Raw genomic sequence first — 22,255 nt, forward strand, 5'->3', positions numbered from 1 at the left:
CTACGCAGGCCGCCAGACACAGCCTAATGTAAAAAGTGTAAATGATTTTAAAAATTAAATGAAAAAAAAACGCAAAACAAAAGCAAGAAGGAAAAAAAACTTTCCACAGATTAGTAGTATCAAATGGAATCAGTTCCCGCGAAAATCACAGGAAGTAGAGAGCAATGATTACAAAGTTACTCTTCCTTAACCCCTGTCTTTTCAAAAAGACCGCGTATATCACAGTCCGAAAAGACTACTTGCGGAAATCACTAGCAGAGTTAAGGACAGAGAACTCTGCTAACCAAAGGATTTAACCAGCTGGTGGTTTTCTGTAGTGTCAGGTGCAATAATAATACTAATTTTTAGAATCCTAATAAAAAGATAAAATTGCTCTTCCGGTTGAACATGATGGGAGTTTTTGAGTTACAGAAACAGAAAGCACATTTCAACATAAATCCAGAACAATTATTTTGATTCAGATTTCGTTTTTAGTTCTCATCTTGTTTTGCTATTTTTGTCGTTTGGCAGCGGGAGACCTGATGTCTACATCATCGTCCTTAACATTTCGCTTTTTAATGGTTGTAAGCTTGTCTAATTCTCCTATTTCGTTCACCCGAACGAATTGTGGTTTCTGTGCATTGTTTTCAACGAGCACGGAAACAACGCAATTGTGTGTTGTTTTAATTAAGTTGCGTTTCGTAGCCTCTGCTTTGATTTGAGCATCACATTCAGGGAGTGGCGCGTTTATGTAAATGTTGTTTCCATTGATTGCGTTTTTCTTGTTTCGTAAGGCTCGTCTTTTCTTAAAAATTTCTTTTTGGTCAGCAAAGTAGATGAACTTGCATATAACAGTAGGCATATTGTTGTACTTCAGTTGACCCGGTACAATATGACAGGCGTTGATGCTGGGTCTCTCCAGGTACACTCCAAGAAATTTATCAAAAAATTTCAATGTTTCGAGGCTAACGTCCTGTACACTTCGACTATCAAATGGGGGGTTAACGATTAGAACGCTATCTTTCCTTGAGTATCGTTCCTGTGCTCTGAGCCGATCGTTCATGTTTTTCTGGTTTTTTGTTAGCATTTCAATTTTTTGGTCTTGTTCAACAATAGTTCTACGAAGCTTAGATACTTCCTTTTGTAACTCTTGTATTTGTGATGTTTGTGTGTTGTTTTTACTTACGATACCATTGGCCACATCCTCTGCGTTGGTTGATTCCATAGTCCAGTCAATAATAGTAAAGAAAATAGAAGTTCAATTTAATTGTTTTGATCAATAAAAGACTAGAAAGATTCAGTTTCGATAAGCTAATGCGTAAAACGGCCTGCGTAGTTTCGTTTTATAGACGTAGAATCATCAAGGTCAAAAAGAAAGAAAGCAAACTTCAAAGAAAGCAAACTTTTGTTTTTGTGCGATCCTTGTTTGCTTGAGACTTGACGCACCTTTTCGTCTTCAATTTTTATTATGGGCTGGTCTCATTGCATTAGTTATATTAAGTTTTTGCCGTTCGCTTTTTGCTCTCTCTTGTTATTTGATCGTTCAAGTTCTCTATCAACAAGTTCCATTGTTTGCAGGAAGGAATGTGAGAAACTGAAGGAAGCTCAACATCAAGAAGCAATGAGAAAGACATCCACTATGAACAGCATTGATTTCCCATCGAAAGCAGCACAGAGGTCAACTAATGACCCCAATATGTCTGCTATTGGCAGTGAAGATCTTCAGGTACTTTTGGATTTCATTACACAATTTGGATTTCAAGTTCGTGCAGAAGAACTAGATTTTTGGATTGTTTAAACTAAAGTCAAATGCAGTGCCTAATTTGATTATTTAAGAAAAAAACATTTTATAAATTGTGGAAAATATTTGATAATTACTTTATATCCATTTCAGTTCCTCATTGTACTAGTTTGTGTTAGGGTGAGTCATCATCTCTGGCAGAAGAGAGGAGGCGCAGACAGCAGAGGGAGGATGACGAGGAGTGGAGGAGGAGGGGTCTACAGGCCATGGCCACTTCCACTAACACTACAAACAGGGAGAGGGAGAGGGAATCGACTAGAGGGAGGGGAAGGAAGGGATCCAATGCCTCATCTCCTGACATCTCAGTCTCAACAAAGGGCAGCGACCAGATTGATTCAGCGGTACTTGCAATGACTTCGCGTTCCCATATTTTTCCAAAATGAGAGAATATATATTCGAGGCCGGTTTTAATTTCTTCAGTCAAACTTTCACTTTTTGTTTACACATTGTAGAGAAAAAGAAAACAACTTTTTGTAGCAGTAAGAGGCTACTTTTGATTTTTATTTTAAAATTACAAATTCTAGTACGGTTTGAGAAAGGAGAGCATTCTGGAAAGAAAGGAGAGCAAGTCTGAAGGAACAATGGAAAGTTTGAAAAAGTTTAAAGAAAAAAGGAATAGTATCTTATTTTGTGGTATTAAAAAATTTAATAGGAAATTAAAATAATAACATAACTATATCTAAATCTAACTAGATACTTCAATTAGACCAAAAAAGGAATTTTTCAGAAAAATACTATAAAAGATCCGGTTAATTTCTGAACTCTTTTTTGATTGTCCCGATTCTTCATGTGACTTTCAAGTTTGGCCATTCATTTGCCTCCAGTTGATGAACGGTGTCAGTGACCGCAATTTTAGTAGAAGACATCTTCTACTAAATATGCCTACTGTTAGTAGAAGACAGCGTCGGTCGATAAATGATAAATATAAATGACAAGGAGGCTCGGTAATGTGCGTACGCACATAATGTTCCGACCCCGCTCATCCACATTCTTGACTTAATTGGCTACCAAATGATGAACCGATAGAAAAATTTAAAAAACATACATATCGCTCAATAAACCATTATGGAATACAATAAGGCCACGCTAGAGGGCCGATAAAACTTGTTGTTACTGGAAAAGACTATAATAAAAATTAAATAACAAACTTTAATTACGACCAAAACTCCATGTCTATATTTTTAAAAAATTATAACAAAATCAACCTTGCATCAGATGAAACCTAAACAAAACAAAATAACCTTTTTTTTAATAGAAAAGATATGAGACCTGTTCTCAATGCGACTAGGTAACAGGTCGACAAACAGAGCAAAAAGGTGCGAACTTCAGAAATACGTTTCTATTTTTGAAAACAACCGATTTCAAAAAGGATTATTATCTTTAGGTAATAAGTGAAATCATTAAAATTTCATTTGTATCTGCATAGGAAGCAATTGAGACCTGTCATTATCCAGTGTACGTCATACGACTACAAAAATAAGGACAAATACCGGCAAAACTAAGCTTTCCACGAAATGGCAGTGAAACCGTTCAAAGGTTGAAACCATAAACTTGTTACTAAGAGCAATGAAAATGTTCAATTTCGCAAAATTTCAAAGCCAATGGGACCTACCATTAGCGTAATAATTTTAAAAGAAAACAAAAGTCCTTTAAAATGTACAAATACAAAAAATTCTCAATTATGTTTTAAAATTGTGTAGTAACAGTAGTAACAAAGCCGAGGAACAATTAGTTGGAACTAAAACCATTATTTTTTTAAATTATAGTTCACTAGAAATGGGTTGTGACCTGTCTTTACTAGAGGCTAAGCTACAACTCGACCAAAAAAACAATTTAAAAATGCCGAAGCTCAAAAATGCAAACACTTTCAAGTTTTTGAAAAACAATTTTTTTCAAATGTCATAACAGACCTAAGATTTCAACAAAAAGAGGTCAATTTAGATGCCACACCTCAAAAAGCCAATTGGGCCTGTCATTAATAAGACAAAGTCACGAGACGACAAAATATCAAAAACAGGCAGAAGCCAAAACTTCAGAAATAATTTTAAACCACAATGTTTAAGGTACTACATTTATAAGATGTTATCTACAAGAGCTGTAAAACATCACTTGGTTCTCATCTGAAAATCAATGGGGTTTTCCCTTTAAAAGAACTACATAGAATAGACAAAAACCAAAAAACGAACAGTAGAGAAATCTCGAAAATTTCTCACAAAAATGAATGGCCCAAGCAATCAGTCAAAACATATAACCAACCGCGAAAAAAATGTTTCATCAAGCAGAAAGAAAACAGTTGAAAAACTCTTTGTTTTAAAAAAGTTAGCTTGAAAGTTACTAAAAGAAATAGCGTTATACTGAAAGGTTAAAATAGGTTGTTATATATCCTGGGGAAGCAATTGAGAGCAATCATTATCAGGTATATGTCGTATAACAACCAAAAGAAATACAAGTTTACGCAAAAAGATCAGTAAATTTTGCAGGAGAACTGTGATTCAGCCCAAAAGCGCAAACTATTCACTAAAAGCAATTAACCTATTCGGATACGCCTTTTTTAACCCCGTTCATTTTCCCAACTATACTTATCTTCATTTGGATCTGTCAATAAGGTAATAATTCGACAACGAATCAAAATGAACTCAAAAAATCTGCAATTGTACTAAAAAAATTGAAACTCGTAGTGTCAAAACCAAGAATCCATTAGTTAAATATAAAACCGTTACAGACATTAATTTTTGGACTAACAGGAAAAGGGTTTTTGCTTGTTTTTATTGAGACTACGCCGAAACTGAGAGAAATAAGAGAAAATGGTGGCAAAACTCAAAAATTCGCCTACGTTTTCTTAAAACAAATGAATTCAAAGTTATAAGAGACATTAGGTAACAACTGAAAAAATGGTCTCTTTCAAATATACCTCCTAATAAGCCATTCCGATCACTGATTGGGATGACTAAGCCATTGGACTACTAAAGTTCAAAAAAAATGAATGCAAAGCATAAGAAATCCACAAAAATTTACGAAAGCAATGGGTCAGAGCCATAAATAACACGAGCATTACTCTGAGACCGTAAAATATGGTCGTTAATATTCACTTTTTGTATATAGTATCTGTCGATAAACGAGTATCTGCATTTGAAATTCTTGTCAGCAATATGCATAAAAAACTATATGCGAAATTTTTTTCAAAAAAAAGGCCACGCCCCATTAAAATCTAAAATTTTTACCGTATGGATCCATGGTGAGATCAATATGAGCCCTGATATTGCTGCGCGACTAAGAAGACATTCAATTGTTCAAATGGTCGGAAAGTAGATCAATTTTTAAACGAATTTTTTTAGTATTTCAAAAATAAATGTTGCATTTCGTTTAATTATCATGATTAATTTTGCAAAAATCAGGCAAAATTATGATTTCTGAAGTCTCTTGAAACCAGCGGGAGTGCAACTAGCTCTCTCTTCAAGCTTGCAATGAATATGGCTGCAGTTTTAAATTGTCTACTTTCAGTAAATTGAGTGAAAGCGGGCCAAAAATGCTTATTTGGTCCCATTTTTGACGAAAAAAGACTGATTTTTGAAAAATTTTGCATAAATTTTAGCCAAAGAGCTCAGATCGAACAATTCAGCAACTCCCCTCTATCTTTTAAGATAAGATCAATAACACTACCGTTACCAATTTCAAGATATTTTTTGCAAAATTATCAAAAATTTGGTCCAAAGTTACGAAAAATGTGAACAAAAAACAAGAGAATTCACTCTACTTTTCTCAAACTTTAACCTTCGATAACTCCTTGTAAAAAACGAAAATCAAAAAAATCTTTTTAATTCCATATTCTACGCTGGAGGGGCTTTCTAATACCACTCACAACTCTCTACGATGAATATATCGATCGGCCAAAATGGACTGAACAAAAAAACCCAGTTAAGTATATAGTTCCTCCCCCCACTAAAAGTGGGGTCGGAACAATAAAGGATAAAAACAGATAAATGAGAAAAACTATTAAAAGTATATAAAAAATTCTTTTAAGTTTCTGAGAAAGTTTAACATAGAACCAATGTTTTTATTTAATAGCCGCGGAGCGATAGTTGAGGCTATTATCGGCCCTCTCTTGTTTTTTTTACAATTGAAGAATTGGATTGTATTGGGGCTCTGTCTTTTTATTCTAAGATGTTTTCACACATTTTTTAATGACTGGTCTTTGAAAACGGGATAACCAAGTAAGGCCCAGTGGGCACTAACTTTCGGTAGAGGCCCAAAGCTATCGGTAATATTCCTTCAATTGCCTAAAGTAATGCAGCTTCTGGGAGATTAATTCAAGATTAAATTGTCATTTTTAGGAGTTTTTGATCCCGAAATGGTGCAATTTTCAACTTTTTTTGGTCATTTTTCGAGGTTTTTGTTTGCTTAGTCTTCAATTGACGTTTGTCAAAGTGGATAAAAATCTTTCGCAAGATAAACAAATTTTTTATGAGCTTTTCATGAGCTATATGTTTTGGTATTGGACTTATGAACACGACAAATGATTCAAATTTTTGCAATTTTTTCATGTTTTTTGATCTTTTTTTTTAGTTTTCCCAGCCTAAGGAGCCATAAAACCGCACTAGGGTTTTATAACAGGTTAGTACATTTGTTTTAAATGGCAATGAACGGTTCTCAACATTTTATTGTTACACACTTTTTTTTGATAAAGTTTGCTTTTCTTTTCAAGATTTTTGAAATTATTTGTCTTTCGTTCAATTTTTTCTGCCTCAGCAGCCAGGTAACCTCACCTATAGTATGTTACTGCATGGTTACTGGTGCAATGGAATGGTTTTCAACGTTTTAATATCTCGAAATGTTGCAACTTTTTGAATTTTTTTTTCTGATTTTCTGAAAATTATTGTCTTGTTCCTATTTTATTGATTTTTTCCCAATGAAAGTTTTTAATGCTTTAGAATCGGTTACTAGATGTCCTCTGCGGACCATGAAATGGTTCCGAAAAAAATTTTATCTAAGATATTTGTAACATTTCATTAAAATTCGCTAAACAAAACAAAATAACCTTTATTTTAATAGAAAAGATATGAGACCTGTTCTCAATGCGACTGGGTAACAGGTCGACAAACAGAGCAAAAAGGTGCGAACTTCAGAAATACGTTTCTATTTTTGAAAACAACCGATTTCAAAAAGGATTATTATCTTTAGGTAATAAGTGAAATCATTAAAATTTCATTTGTATCTGCATAGGAAGCAATTGAGACCTGTCATTATCCAGTGTACGTCATACGACTACAAAAATAAGTACAAATACCGGCAAAACTAAGCTTTGCACGAAATGGCAGTGAAACCGTTCAAAGGTTGAAACCATAAACTTGTTACTAAGAGCAATGAAAATGTTCAATTTCGCAAAATTTCAAAGCCAATGGGACCTACCATTAGCGTAATAATTTTAAAAGAAAACAAAAGTCCTTTAAAATGTACAAATACATAAAATTCTCAATTATGTTTTAAAATTGTGTAGTAACAGTAGTAACAAAGCCGAGGAACAATTAGTTGGAACTAAAACCATTATTTTTTTAAATTATAGTTCACTAGAAATGGGTTGTGACCTGTCTTTACTAGAGGCTAAGCTACAACTCGACCAAAAAAACAATTTAAAAATGCCGAAGCTCAAAAATGCAAACACTTTCAAGTTTTTGAAAAACAATTTTTTTTCAAATGTCATAACAGACCTAAGATTTCAACAAAAAGAGGTCAATTTAGATGCCACACCTCAAAAAGCCAATTGGGCCTGTCATTAATAAGACAAAGTCACGAGACGACAAAATATCGAAAACAGGCAGAAGCCAAAACTTCAGAAATAATTTTAAACCACAATGTTTAAGGTACTACATTTATAAGATGTTATCTACAAGAGCTGTAAAACATCACTTGGTTCTCATCTGAAAATCAATGGGGTTTTCCCTTTAAAAGAACTACATAGAATAGACAAAAACCAAAAAAACGAACAGTAGAGAAATCTCGAAAATTTCTCACAAAAATGAATGGCCCAAGCAATCAGTCAAAACATATAACCAACCGCGAAAAAAATGTTTCATCAAGCAGAAAGAAAACAGTTGAAAAACTCTTTGTTTTAAAAAAGTTAGCTTGAAAGTTACTAAAAGAAATAGCGTTATACTGAAAGGTTAAAATAGGTTGTTATATATCCTGGGGAAGCAATTGAGAGCAATCATTATCAGGTATATGTCTTATAACAACCAAAAGAAATACAAGTTTACGGAAAAAAGATCAGTAAATTTTGCAGGAGAACTGTGATTCAGCCCAAAAGCGCAAACTATTCACTAAAAGCAATTAACCTATTCGGATACGCCTTTTTTAACCCCGTTCATTTTCTCAACTATACTTATCTTCATTTGGATCTGTCAATAAGGTAATAATTCGACAACGAATCAAAATGAACTCAAAAAATCTGCAATTGTACTAAAAAAATTGAAACTCGTAGTGTCAAAACCAAGAATCCATTAGTTAAATATAAAACCGTTACAGACATTAATTTTTGGACTAACAGGAAAAGGGTTTTTGCTTGTTTTTATTGAGACTACGCCGAAACTGAGAGAAATAAGAGAAATTGGTGGCAAAACTCAAAAATTCGCCTACGTTTTCTTAAAACAAATGAATTCAAAGTTATAAGAGACATTAGGTAACAACTGAAAAAATGGTCTGCTTCAAATATACCTCCTAATAAGCCATTCCGATCACTGATTGGGATGACTAAGCCATTGGACTACTAAAGTTCAAAAAAAATGAATGCGAAGCATAAGAAATCCACAAAAATTTACAAAAGCAATTGGTCAGAGCCATAAATAACACGAGCATTACTCTGAGACCGTAAAATATGGTCGTTAATATTCACTTTTTGTATATAGTATCTGTCGATAAACGAGTATCTGCATTTGAAATTCTTGTCAGCAATATGCATAAAAAACTATATGCGAAATTTTTTTCAAAAAAAAGGCCACGCCCCATTAAAATCTAAAATTTTTACCGTATGGATCCATGGTGAGATCAATATGAGCCCTGATATTGCTGCGCGACTAAGAAGACATTCAATTGTTCAAATGGTCGCAAAGTAGATCAATTTTTAAACGAATTTTTTTAGTATTTCAAAAATAAATGTTGCATTTCGTTTAATTATCATGATTAAATTTGCAAAAATCAGGCAAAATTATGATTTCTGAAGTCTCTTGAAACCAGCGGGAGTGCAACTAGCTCTCTCCTCAAGCTTGCAATGAATATGGCTGCAGTTTTATGTTGTCTACTTTCAGTAAATTGAGTGAAAGCGGGCCAAAAATGCTTATTTGGTCCCATTTTTGACGAAAAAAGACTGATTTTTGAAAAATTTTGCATAAATTTTAGCCAAAGAGCTCAGATCGAACAATTCAGCAACTCCCCTCTATCTTTTAAGATAAGATCAATAACACTACCGTTAACAATTTCAAGTTATTTTTTGCAAAATTATCAAAAATTTGGTCCAATGTTACGAAAAATGTGAACAAAAAACAAGAGAATTCACTCTACTTTTCTCTAATTTTAACCTTCGATAACTCCTTGTAAAAAACGAAAACCAAAAAAAATCTTTTTAATTCCATATTCTACGCTGGAGGGGCTTTCTAATACCACTCACAACTCTCTACGATGAATATATCGATCGGCCAAAATGGACTGAACAAAAAAACCCAGTTAAGTATATAGTTCCTCCCCCCACTAAAAGTGGGGTCGGAACAATAAAGGATAAAAACAGATAAATGAGAAAAACTATTAAAAGTATATAAAAAATTCTTTTAAGTTTCTGAGAAAGTTTAACATTGAACCAATGTTTTTATTTAATAGCCGCGGAGCGATAGTTGAGGCTATTATCGGCCCTCTCTTGTTTTTTTTTACAATTGAAGAATTGGATTGTATTGAGGCTCTGTCTTTTTATTCTAAGATGTTTTCACACATTTTTTAATGACTGGTCTTTGAAAACGGGATAACCAAGTAAGGCCCAGTGGGCACTAACTTTCGGTAGAGGCCCAAAGCTATCGGTAATATTCCTTCAATTGCCTAAAGTAATGCAGCTTCTGGGAGATTAATTCAAGATTAAATTGTCATTTTTAGGAGTTTTTGATCCCGAAATGGTGCAATTTTCAACTTTTTTTGGTCATTTTTCGAGGTTTTTGTTTGCTTAGTCTTCAATTGACTTTGTCAAAGTGGATAAAAATCTTTCGCAAGATAAACAAATTTTTTATGAGCTTTTCATGAGCTATATGTTTTGGTATTGGACTTATGAACACGACAAATGATTCAAATTTTTGCAATTTTTTCATGTTTTTTGATCCTTTTTAGTTTTCCCAGCCTAAGGAGCCATAAAACCGCACTAGGGTTTTATAACAGGTTAGTACATTTGTTTTAAATGGCAATGAACGGTTCTCAACATTTTATTGTTACACACTTTTTTTTGATAAAATTTGCTTTTCTTTTCAAGATTTTTGAAAATATTTGTCTTTCGTTCAATTTTTTTGCCTCAGCAGCCAGGTAACCTCACCTATAGTATGTTACTGCATGGTTACTGGTGCAATGGAATGGTTTTCAACGTTTTAATATCTCGAAATGTTGCAACTTTTTGAATTTTTTTTTCTGATTTTCTGAAAATTATTGTCTTGTTCCTATTTTATTGATATTTTCCCAATGAAAGTTTTTAATGCTTTAGAATCGGTTACTAGATGTCGTCTGCGGACCATGAAATGGTTCCGAAAAAAATTTTAACTAAGATGATTGTAACATTTCATTAAAATTCGCGATTGTTTTCGAACTTTTTGAAATGTTCCGTCATTTTCTAAGTTTATGGATCTTTACGGGCCAATAACTTTTCCAGGTCTGGCAGATGGGTTACTGGACAGACTCCCGAGACAAAAAGGGGATTTGATGGTTTTAATATTGCGAAACTAAGAGTCTTCAAATTTTGTAATTTTCAGATTCAAAAAGGTCTTGTCATATTTCTCGATTTTTTCTGTCTTTATTGGCCAATAAACCTCATTCAAGGCTTATGCATGGGTTAACGGATTTATTTAAATGTAAATGGATTAACTTGGACCTTCAGGCTAAAAGTTGCAAGAGTTTTAGCTGTAATTATATTTTTGTTTAGTTTGCTTGATTATTTTAGTTTTGAGATTTTCTGTTTTGCCTGCCATTGTTCAATTGATCTGCTGGCCAGGAACAGTAGTTCTCAAATTTTTATTAAATTTTTTGAATTTTTTTTTTAGATCTTTTTTTAAAGATCAGTCAAGATTTTTGTTACGATCATATGACACGTCAAATCACTTCAAATCTGCTTTTTGTTGATTCGTTCATGCTATTTCAACTAAATTGCTTGCGTGACGTCATTTTTCACGTTTTTGGATTTAGTTTTTCGTTACTTCGCATGTTGAGGTTTTTGCTCAAGCGTGACTTACCTCACTCTCAAAAATTAATGATTAATCTCAAATTGATGAATAAATTTCTTTTTGGTCTGTCTTTTTATTTACTTTTTGTGAGACTGCAGATCGACGAAGCTATCGCGGCTATTTTAAGGTAATCTGCCAGCTATGTTATGTTATTTGGGTATAATTTGAACATCATTTTATAGAATTGAGCCCTCTGGGGATATTTGAATCGATGAAAACAGAACACGTAATCACTTGAGCAAAGCACTTGAGCAAAGGAAAAAGTATTTTTTCAACTTTATCGCGCATCGATTTTCCTTAAACTTAGATTACGTTGCTTTACTGCTTTCACTCTCCAGTTGGCTTTAGATTTTTAAAACAGTTTGGTTTTAGGAAAGCACTATGGAAGCCCTATATAAGCTTCCTCTTGAAATAATAAATGTCTTTTTTTAATTGAAGTCCAAAAAATATTTATCCTAACTTTCGGCAAAATTTTAACCATGCCTCTAGTTATTTAAGCATTTTTTTTATTGAAAGCTAGTGTACCAATTAAATATGGGAGTTCCTTTTTATACAGAACGAGCACTTCAGTTGGAAAAATGTAGAAAACTTTAACTTCCTACGTCTTCTTTCATTTATGAATTTAATATTGAAAAGAAAGTCTCTGAAGAAGTTTTATGTTTGGTTTGATTGAGTTGCTTCTCAATTGTTTGAATATAAGATATATAGAATAACAACTAGAAACAAAACTTCTTGCCAAAATAAGAAAAAATTGACATAACCTTCAAGTTTATTTTTTGATGAGTTCCCCTTAGTCTATAAGAGATTTTTCTTTGAAGACTTTGAACTAGATCTTGATTTAAACGGATTAGTAAAAGCTGCTATGGAATGGCGTACTTGAAATAAGAGCAAAATGTTGAGAAAAGTGGAAAATTTTTGAGTTTTTCCTCTTGATTTATCAAATTCTAACTCTAATCATACAGATCATGGCCAATCATTTCATTAGTTTGCATGTTACAGCGCGTAAAGCGATTTCAGGCTTCTGTTTCGATAACTGTTTTCTCTGTATCTATAAAGTAAATTTCTGGAGATCATTTGCGATTAATAACTCTTTTTGAACAACAAGTTTTTGAGAATAGCCGTACTTATCGATTTGGTAACATTATATCAATTTGTATTTGAAGGTTTGGATTTTTACGTTGAATTTGTTACCATAAAAAGAGGTATACTCAAGCTCTCTGTGCTCTGTGGAAAATATGCCTGAAGTTGAGCTGCACAACTTTGATAATCCATAGGGTTTTCCCTCTGACAACAAAAATTTATTGACATATTTGTACATTCGGCACAGACGTACATTCGGTGTCACCCAGAACGAGCCGTATTGTTTCAACATTTGCTATTTAGTGAAAGTTACGCAATACGAAGCGGCCTTTTGCGTGGCTACACCAGTGAGATCCGAATTTTCGATGTGTAAGATCTTTAAAAAATTGCCAATTATTGAGGGACAAATCTTAAGCAACGATTTTCCTATTGGGTTTGCCAGCGAAATAGTCAGATCTGACACGATTATGGTTTTTTCTAATCGTAGAATTTGATTATTGATTATTCAAAATTCAAGCTTAAAATATTGGTTTGAGAAGGTGTTTATTAGTTACCAAGTAGGATGCTCAATCGCAGAAAGGCATCCAAGCATTCTTCTGTATTTGACTTGAACAATTTAGTGCAGCAGTTTTAATGCGAGCGAATGAAAATTGCTCTTGTTTGCATAAAAAGGGTTGTTTCTGCGGTTGAATTCAAAAATTGACAGTAAAAATGGAGAATTTCAAAAAATAGCTATTTTTGCATGTTGGTCATGTTCGTTTTGAAAAGCCTTTTAGAGCCTCTGGCTATGTTATAAGATAATCTCAAATTCAACCATTTATCTTTCCGACATATGAAGTCTTGCGCGCCATGTTTTGTTAAGCTGTATGCTTGTCATACAAAACTTTTATCAGCACAAGATGAAAATCTGTGACCGAGAGATAAAATTTAATTTTGTAATAGTTTGTTTTTTGTTCTTTGGTAAAAAAAATGCTTTGGTATTTATTGCGGAGTATTTGTCCTAAAAGTATGCCTGTGCTGTTCGTAATATTGTTTGTTTGCAGAAAAAAAATTGTATGATTTTAGTGTTGCGATATGTTTTATAGTTATAGCCGAACACAAATACCTCTGTAACCGAGAAACATGGAGTCATTTGTCTCTCAATGCAACAAAGACACGTGAAATTATTATCTAACGTCTTCAATGTTGTTATGTCAATCTTTCTCAAAATTTAAACGTTCAATTTTGTGCATGCCCTGCGTAAATTCGCCTAATATAGCGGTTTCATGATTCAACTGTTCAGTAAATCCCTTTATCAATTGCAAATGCAAAAAATTGAGTAAAATGCAGATAAAATCCAAGTAATGAAATGAAATAACCCTCTGGGATCCCATATGCTTGTAAATAAAGAGCATTAGACTACCGGTTTTTGACACTCATTTATAGTTGTTTCACTCGGCCGATCAGATCATTTCAGTCTCTTAAATGCTCGAAGCATTGGAAAAATTTTAGTCTGATGCACACTAAATTTACATTTGTACATCAAAAGTGACCACCGCCTTGTAGTTTGTAGTGTTTAGTTGTCTTAGTTTTTATGTGCGTGACGTCATCAGTTAAACGCATTAGCAGTGAATTTTAAATGAATTGAGTAATAATTTTTTTCAATTTTGCTTCGGCAAAGTTGTTTCTTAGTTGAGTGGCTTCTTAACTGAGTTGTATAAAACAGCGTTTTTGTCCACACATCATTTCATATTAATTGCGACATTTTTAAAAATATTTTCATATTAATGTGGTCATTTCATTTGATCAAATACGCTTCGTGCTGAAAAAATCATGGAGCTCAACATTGGTTTAAGAAGTGCAGCATTGAGAATTGTTATTATAGAAATCTGAAATTTTCGCTCAGAATTCTATAACAGAAATTGTGATGATAATATTGCTTTTGTGCTGTTAGCTCTCGAAATTTATTTAAAGATCGACTTTTTGGACAACAGTGATACGAGTCTGCTCAAAAGAGTAAAACAACAATGTGTTGTGTATGGTTTTCCAAAGAGATTATTTAATAGTTTGTGTGTTGAAAAACTGTTATTTTTGTTTGGAATGTCGTTTTTTAATTCATCTTGTCTACTGCACTAAAACGTTTCTGTTTTTCACCAACCGTTCATGAAAGGAGGTTAGGGACTCTATGCCAGCCGGGTTTTTTGTTAAGCCTAATTTGGACTAATTGATATCCATTGCGGAGAGATACAAATTGGGTCACAATAAGCCCGTGAAAATTTGAATAGATTGTCGAAGAAACAGTTTTCCTCTCTCGAGAAAACATTTGGGATTAAACTGTCTTTTTTTAAATTTTCTGCCTTTTTCGATGCTTCGATACTTTTAAAGTATGGAGCTCTCCTGAATTTTTCAGAGCGAAAACAGTTACTTCAAAACTTTCGACTCCCCGGAGATCCAAAACAGGATAACTCAGCCATTAATTATTAAAACTTCATTATGTAATTTACTATTCCAAGAATTTTTATCAGGGCACTTTTTACCATGATCATGTTTTTATTCAGAACAATTCGCTGCTATTTGACTGGCTAGTATGATTTATTAACGATTCATTCTCTGCGATGACTGATTTATTAACGAGTCATTCTCTGCGAAGACTGATTTATAAACGTGCCTTTCTCTGCGAAGACTGATTTATTAATGAGTCATTCTCTGCAAAGACTGATTTACAAACCTGCATTTCTCTGCGAAGATTGATTTATTAACGAATCAATCTCTGCAAAGACTGATTTATAAACGTGCGGTTCTTTGCGAAGACTGATTTATAAACGAGCGTTTCTCTGCGAAGACTGATTCAAAAACGAGCGTTTCTCTGCGAAAACTGAATTATAAACATGCACTTATTTAATCATGAAGCGTATGTTGAATCATTTCCCGTCGAAATTAACTTTTAACCTCTACTTATAAAACTCAAAATTTAAAAACCTGAATTCAGCAAAAACATGCTGTATAAACATGTATAAACCAGAATAAAATCAATAAATTGCTAGTTTCAGTTCCATAAGTTCCAATATGTCAAGTTTGTCATTCAAGTTTGTCATTCTGAAAGTTTGTCATTCTGAAATTGTGTCACTGAAGTGTGTCTCTGAATTGTGTCACTGAAATGGAGGTCCTTCGTCCCGAAATGATGTTTGTGTTGAAGGGAGAGAGAGAGTTCGTTAGTAGAAAAGGGTAAGTTGTTGAAGCGCCCGTCGCTTGTCGTCGAACTGGTGCCTGGTGCTAGCGGCCCTGAAACCGTCAATCGAGATCGCACCAAGGGTGTATTCAAATTTGAACATATAAATAACAATTTCATTCATCTCTGAAGCAAATCTAAGGCGCCGAATGATTTTTCCAAACAAAATACCAATGAAGATACAGACAGATGAGGTTCTAAAGACTGAAAATGTAGGTGATGTGATGCAATTAGTTTCTGACATTCATAAAATTTTAAATGCTCAAAAGAAAGCCATGCTTTAGGGAAACTGACATGACTACCATTTTTGCACAAATTTCTCGAGAACAGAAAAGACCTTTGGGGCCAAATGACGATGGCCCTCACCATTTCTGTCTAAGTGAAAAGTTTGGGTGTGGTGGAAGTCTTCTCGATTAATAAGCTTGGTACTCTTGTAATGAACTCCCAAGTTCTCACACAGAAAAATTTTTTTATTCGACACTAGTTCTGGATTGAGATAGCCCCTTCTCATGTTGCCGGAAAATTTAAATTGAATTGGCCACAGCGCGTTCATAAAAAGAACAAAATTTTCTGGTATATTTTCAAAAAGTTGGTCCAACAGATTAGTGGCAACTACCGGCGCAGGTAGATAAACTTGCGCAGGTAGTGGTAATTATTTACGATTGCCGTCAAGATTTAATCTTTGTTCCCAAAAAGCTTACAACAGCTAACACGTACGGCCTCCTCGTGATCGCTTTCTTCTTGTTGCTGTGCCCCTGTGATAACATGAGTTGCGAGGTATTTCCCGAATATTGGTTTTCCAAATTTACATCAGTAACTCTTCTCTGGGACATCTTCGAATTCTACTTCAAAATCTTCAAAGTCACCAACAAGCTTATCTGAGTTTTTTATTGTAATCTTTATTCAACTATTTATATTTTCAATTTTGAATACACCCTTGGTGCGATCTCCTTTGACGGTTTCAGGCCCACCAGCACCAGTTCGACAACAACTGATGGGCGCTTCAACAACTTACCCTCTTTTTTTAATGAAAACAATCAAAATATAAGTTATAAGAATCCTCCCCCTTCGGATAATCCCTCCCTCGAAAGAGAACTGTTCCCCTCAAACACCGATCCCTATGGAGGCACCAGTCTTCGATCTCTTTATCTCCATAAATGAAGACAGTTAGTGTTGACAAGACAGCTAGTGTTGCTTGGGGTTTTCCATTCTTTTAGCGTTAAATATTTTTCCTCGTCAGGTAGCAACGCTTTGTAATTGATGCTTGTATCATGTTTTCATACTGTTGTCCATGCCGGAACTTTTCCAGTTGCTCTGATTGAAATAGGTGACTTATGGGTACGAATTGTCGATTCGCTATCGTTGATGAATGTTCGCAGAGACCGAAACGTTAGTAAATCATTCTTCGCAGAGACCGACACGTTACTAAATCATTCTTAGCAGACACACTGAAAATCAGTATACGCAGCGTTTGGTCAGTCTGCCATTCTGCTACACAGAAGGATTGTCTAATTTACACTTGAAGCACAATGATTCAGGACTGCGAACAATTGATTTTTGCTGATCCAGTGCTGAAAGGCTCTGAGATGACACTCCGGGTCTCTACTTTCAAATTCCTGTAGGAAGCTCTTTTGTTTTTTTTCAGAAACTGCGAAATTGCAGCCAAAACAAGACCAAGGTAAAAAAAACCTGCGAAAACTTTGCCCATGGCAATATTCAGAACGCACACATCTGTTGTAAATACCATTTACTTTGGTGCAGCTGGTCTTAATCATTTTTTCTTCTAAAAATTTGTTCGCTTTCTGAGGTTATTTGCAAGTAGTATTGTCTGAAGTAAGTAAAGAAATTGTAAATTTGTTTGAGATTTTTAAAATTTGTTTTGTTGATTTTTTGCGCCAAATTGTCTCAAGTTTCATATGACAGTGTAATTATCAGAACGTCTTTTTCTGAGATATTAAGTGCTGTTGAAGTTGAAACAAGGTATTATAAGCCGTCGAAAATCAATCAAACTTGAGCTTTGGTACTTTTTAATAACTTTGAATTCTTTTTTTGCATTTCTTCTGGGTAGATTTCGTAACAGCATGAGAGGCGAAAACTGAGCTAATCAACTGGGACTGTTGTATAAACATTTTAGCCTAAGCTAAATTCAATGTCTAGCAGTTTTTGTCCATGGTAGCTGTGAATAATGAATTATCCTTTAAACTAAAGTGAAATTGATGCGGTGGTCAATCTTAACTAGATGAAAGTGACCCGTTGAATGAGATATTAACAGTTCAATTGTTATTTTACCTTTTATTATTATTGAAAAACGAAATTACAGGTAATCAAAGCTGATGTCAATTAAAACTTTTCTGAATTTCGGTAACAAAGATCCTTTTTTAAATGTTTTCTGGTTAAGTTTTTTTCATTCGAACTTTATCTTTTGGTTAGAAACAGCGACCTTAATTTAATGTGGGTAGTAAGTTCTTCGAATCTGTTAGATGTCTGAATTTCAATTGCTCATCTTTAACAGAGTCTTCTGAAATTGCGTTTTAGAAAGCGTATGTTCTGCCTCATTGGTAAACACTGCCTACTCATTCTTCAAAAACAATTTTGAAGCTATTTTTAATAGCCGAGAAGTGATAGCGGCTATTATTGGGGACATCGGGGTTTTTTACAATTCAAAGAATTTGAATTGTATTGGGGCGCTGTCTTTTTTTAAGATCTGTTATCACATTTTCATGATTTTTGAAGTCAAATTGGAGTAGTGATTTTGGTCACGCCGAAACAGGAAGTGGAGCGAAAAAGCGAGTGGTTTTGCGGCGTGAAATTTATTCGCTCTAATTTTAAAGTAGAGTGAGAAAACGGTGTTTCAACAAAAATTCGCTTCCTCGTTAGTGGTTTTTTTGTTCACATGCGGCATTTTCAATTTGATTTTTACTGTTTTTTCGATTTTCTGGATCGGATTTTTTTCTAAATGGTTTTCTAAATCCATTCATTGTTCATTCTATGCCTAGTTTTTTGTTTGAACCAAATTTCGATATCTCGCTGGTGGTTTTTTGTTCACATGCGGCATTTTGACATTGATTTTGTTTTTCTATCTGATTTTTTAAAGAAATGTTTTCCCAATTCACTAATAGTCCGTTCTAGGTCCAGTTGTTTATTTAGTCATTGAAAATTCTTTGAATTGTACGTCAGGACTTGTCCTGCTATGTTTTTTTTAAATTCGCCGAATCCATCAATGATTCTTACGACCTGACTTCTTGGAATTGACTTTTTCAATGACTTCAGTGACCTCTACTGCTTTGCAGGTAAAATTTGTGTGCGTGACGTCTTTTCTGTTTTTAGGTCAATTGCGCGACTTACCTCACTCAAAAAAATGACCCCCTGAACTCACTTATGGAACTTTAAATTTCATGAACATTTACTAATTATATGTCAATAGTTTGCATCTAAGTAGTGCCCAACTTACATGCTCTAATTCCTGAGTAATAGAGTCTTGGGTTTTAATGTCGAATATTAATTTTGAAAAAGCTCCATTAGGGTTTTTTTCTTGTAGAGCAAATGTGTCTTATAAAAATGACAGTCCGAAATTTTATGAGCATTTTCTATTTAAAGATCAATGGTGTGCATGTAAGTTGTGCCAAATTATATGCCCTAATTCTTGAGTATTAGTCTTGGGTTTATGATTTCAAATATCAATTTTGAAAGGCTCTTTTAGAGCTTTTTCCTTGTGGACTGTATATGTCACAAAATTGACAGTTCGAATGTAACCCAAAAAGTCTATTAAAGGACTGGTGGTCGATCTGTATATCTGATTTTAAGGAAGGCCACAAGCGTCTATCGCGGCTATTTTCCGGCAATCTGCCGGTTATGTTAGTATTTACAGGACGTAAGATATTTTTTTCATTTCATAAGGTTTGATAATTATTTATGATTAAATTGGGTCTTTCCCTTTTTAGCATATAGCCCCCAATCATGGAAATTATACCATAATAGGGACTATAATTTCGTGGTGCGGGCTGTAATAGGAAAGAACCATAAAGATTTACCCATTTTCTGTCAGAATAGACTCTATGAAATTAATCTCAACATTTGTCTGGGATGAAAATATGAACGTAAGTTTTAAAATTGCGGAAGCGTTTAAATAATCCGTCACGATGGCAAAAAAATTGTTTCGTGTTCAGAACATAAATTTTCTAACGAAAAACGCAACAAACCATGGGACAGTAATTCGACTCTGAAATAGTTATGCAGTGATTATTCAATACACCCCTGTAATAGGACTGAAACTATGTTCAAATGAACATTCTCACATATGCATCTAATTTAAATTTCTAATAATTTCTAATATCTAATAATAAGTTTTTTAGCAAATGACTGATTGGAACTTTATGCGAGAATGCAAGTAACCATCCATCATGTTATATTTTTTGCTCTAAAAAGAGATCAAATGGTTGATAAACAAATTAGTAAAGTTTTAGTTCCTTTAAAATTGCATTATTGTATAGTTATTTATTTATTCGTTACAGCCGACACTTCCTGTGGTCTGTACTGGATAAATCCATTTTTTGTCATTTTTTAAAAAGATGAGTTGTATATTTCGGGATTAGATTGACGAACAATGATCAATCTTTGGTTTGTGTGCTTTTTGTCGACATTAGTTGGACTATAAAGAAAAGTAGATTTTATCTTTATTTTAGTTTTCTATTTTGAGATGTCAAGCATGTTTTTCTGTTTTGTGCTGAGATAGTTAAATGTATAATCTGCTTTATATAGGCTGATAGGAAATCCGAGAAGTTTGAGTCAACTGTACAACTTCAAAGCATTCTCAGAGCTCACATGTCAAGATGTCAGTCCAAACCAGTATCAACAGCCGGTGGAACTTCGAGGGCCAGATCAACGGGTGGAGGGGGTTCAGTAGTTCAAAGCAGGCCGTCTAGTAGTCTGGGAAGAGGTGGGTCGCCAGGTAGAGGGACATCTGACCGGAAGACAAACCCCGAGTCTGATAATGAGAGTACAGCTAGGACAATGACGGCTCGGTCGGGAAGGCTAGTTAAAGTTTCTCATGGAGCGTTTTCAATTTTTGATGTTTAACGTAATTTTAAGTCCATTTATGTCTGAATAGCTTTGCAATTATTTTTAGATACAAAGTATTATGTAAAGCATGTTATTGTGCAAAGTGAATTTTCTGTACAAATTGAGCTGGACTATTATGGTACCTTCATTCAAGGCCATCTTAAATAATTAAGTTTTTTCATTTGAAGTGTAGACGATATCAAATAGCGTCAGTTATGAGGCAGGAGTTATTTATCATATTTTTCATATTTCTTTTAATTCGCAATGGAAACTTTTGTCTTAGAAATCTTTGCATTGTTAAACCAGCATACCATTATAGATCTTAGTGTCTAATATCAGATTGTGTTCATTTATTTTCAATACTCTCTTTATAGATTGGACCCTATCTCGGATCGCTCTGACGAGGGTGGAGCCTCATCCTCCGCTAGTGGCTGGGGTGACGTACATTCACCCGCTTCCCTCTCACGCAAAACAAGTCCAGCAAAGCCCAAATTCGGCAATGATATTGGTATGCATAATACAGCTATCCCAAGTGAAATTATTCAAGAAAAGAAGGAGAAACAATTTATAATTAAGCTGGAGCAAATTTTAAAATTATTGTCAAATCAATGTAAAAGTTCTACAAATATTGGAAAATTAATGCAAAATTGTAGCATTAATTTACCAATATGCGAACGTATTATGCATTATTACATGGTTATTTTCATTTATATATTTATTCATTCAGTTACTACATAATAATTACCTAAATCAAATTTAAAAATAATGTATTAGATAACAATTAGGGGGTCTTTTAAAGTTTTTCTTCAAAAATTTTAGATTCACCAATTGGGTCACCGAAAGCAAAGCCCAGAACAAAAGTGAAGAAGGAGCTAAGCTCTGAGAGTGATGTTAACGAAACTCCCAAAAAAGGAAATAGTAAAATGGCCAATGATAACTCGGACACAGACGTCACGACACCCCGACCCGCCAAGCGGAACCAACTTAGTGATGACGAAAACTTTTTTGGTTTCTAGTACCTAAATTCTAAATGTGTGATATTTGTAAATAGTTAGCTCTACGATTGCGAAATTACATATCTTTATCATGCACAAGTGAAATATGTTAAGTTAAACTTTTAATAAAATTATTTTAAGAAATGATTCTTTCATTTTAGTCGTATTTTTTGTTACTTTTTTGTTGCTTTGTAGAAAGTCTTCTTTGCAATAATCAGAGACTTCTTTGCAATAATCATCAGAGGAAATTTCTAAGTTTCTTCCTGAATTTTGAAACTCTTAGTTCCAATTCTGTTTAGACAAATAGTACAGTAGAAATGATTATTCCGTAATTGGTGGCTGTATAATTTACATAAAGTTGGCTATAATGTCAGGAAACTTCTTTAAAGTCGCATTCAATATTTCTTCCACATGCATTTTTACAATACTGGAATTCTTTCTGAAGATCGAAAGCAATGAACCCAATTTAGCGGGGGGCTAACTGGGTTAATTTACGCAACACGTCTCAGTTTGTTCATCTGCTTCTTATTTTGAACCATATTTCTTGGTATGTTTTTTGCCCCCAATTTGCTCTGTAGAATTTTATGCAGTCTGTCTTGGTGTGTTAGATAAACTGATCATTGACCTCAAAATCTGCAAATTCTTTACTATGCGTTTACGCCTCATCAATTGCAACAGA

At 33.9% G+C, this 22,255-nt stretch overlaps 1 protein-coding gene across 1 annotated transcript in view; it reads left to right on the forward strand.

The window, feature by feature from the left end:
- LOC142338673 (uncharacterized) overlaps positions 1–21,720 on the forward strand; it is a 62,150-nt gene extending 40,430 nt beyond the window's left edge. The window contains exons 13-17 of the mRNA XM_075388541.1: positions 1,558–1,705; positions 1,900–2,121; positions 20,282–20,553; positions 20,956–21,089; positions 21,401–21,720. Of these exons, the coding sequence (XP_075244656.1) occupies positions 1,558–1,705; positions 1,900–2,121; positions 20,282–20,553; positions 20,956–21,089; positions 21,401–21,597 (973 nt within the window). The 3' untranslated portion in view covers positions 21,598–21,720. The remainder of the gene's footprint in view (positions 1–1,557; positions 1,706–1,899; positions 2,122–20,281; positions 20,554–20,955; positions 21,090–21,400) is intronic.
- Positions 21,721–22,255: the final 535 nt, after the last annotated feature.

This window comes from Convolutriloba macropyga, chromosome 1, assembly GCF_964194025.1.
Source record: "Convolutriloba macropyga chromosome 1, txConMacr16.3, whole genome shotgun sequence".
Classification (NCBI taxonomy): Eukaryota; Metazoa; Xenacoelomorpha; order Acoela; family Convolutidae; genus Convolutriloba; species Convolutriloba macropyga.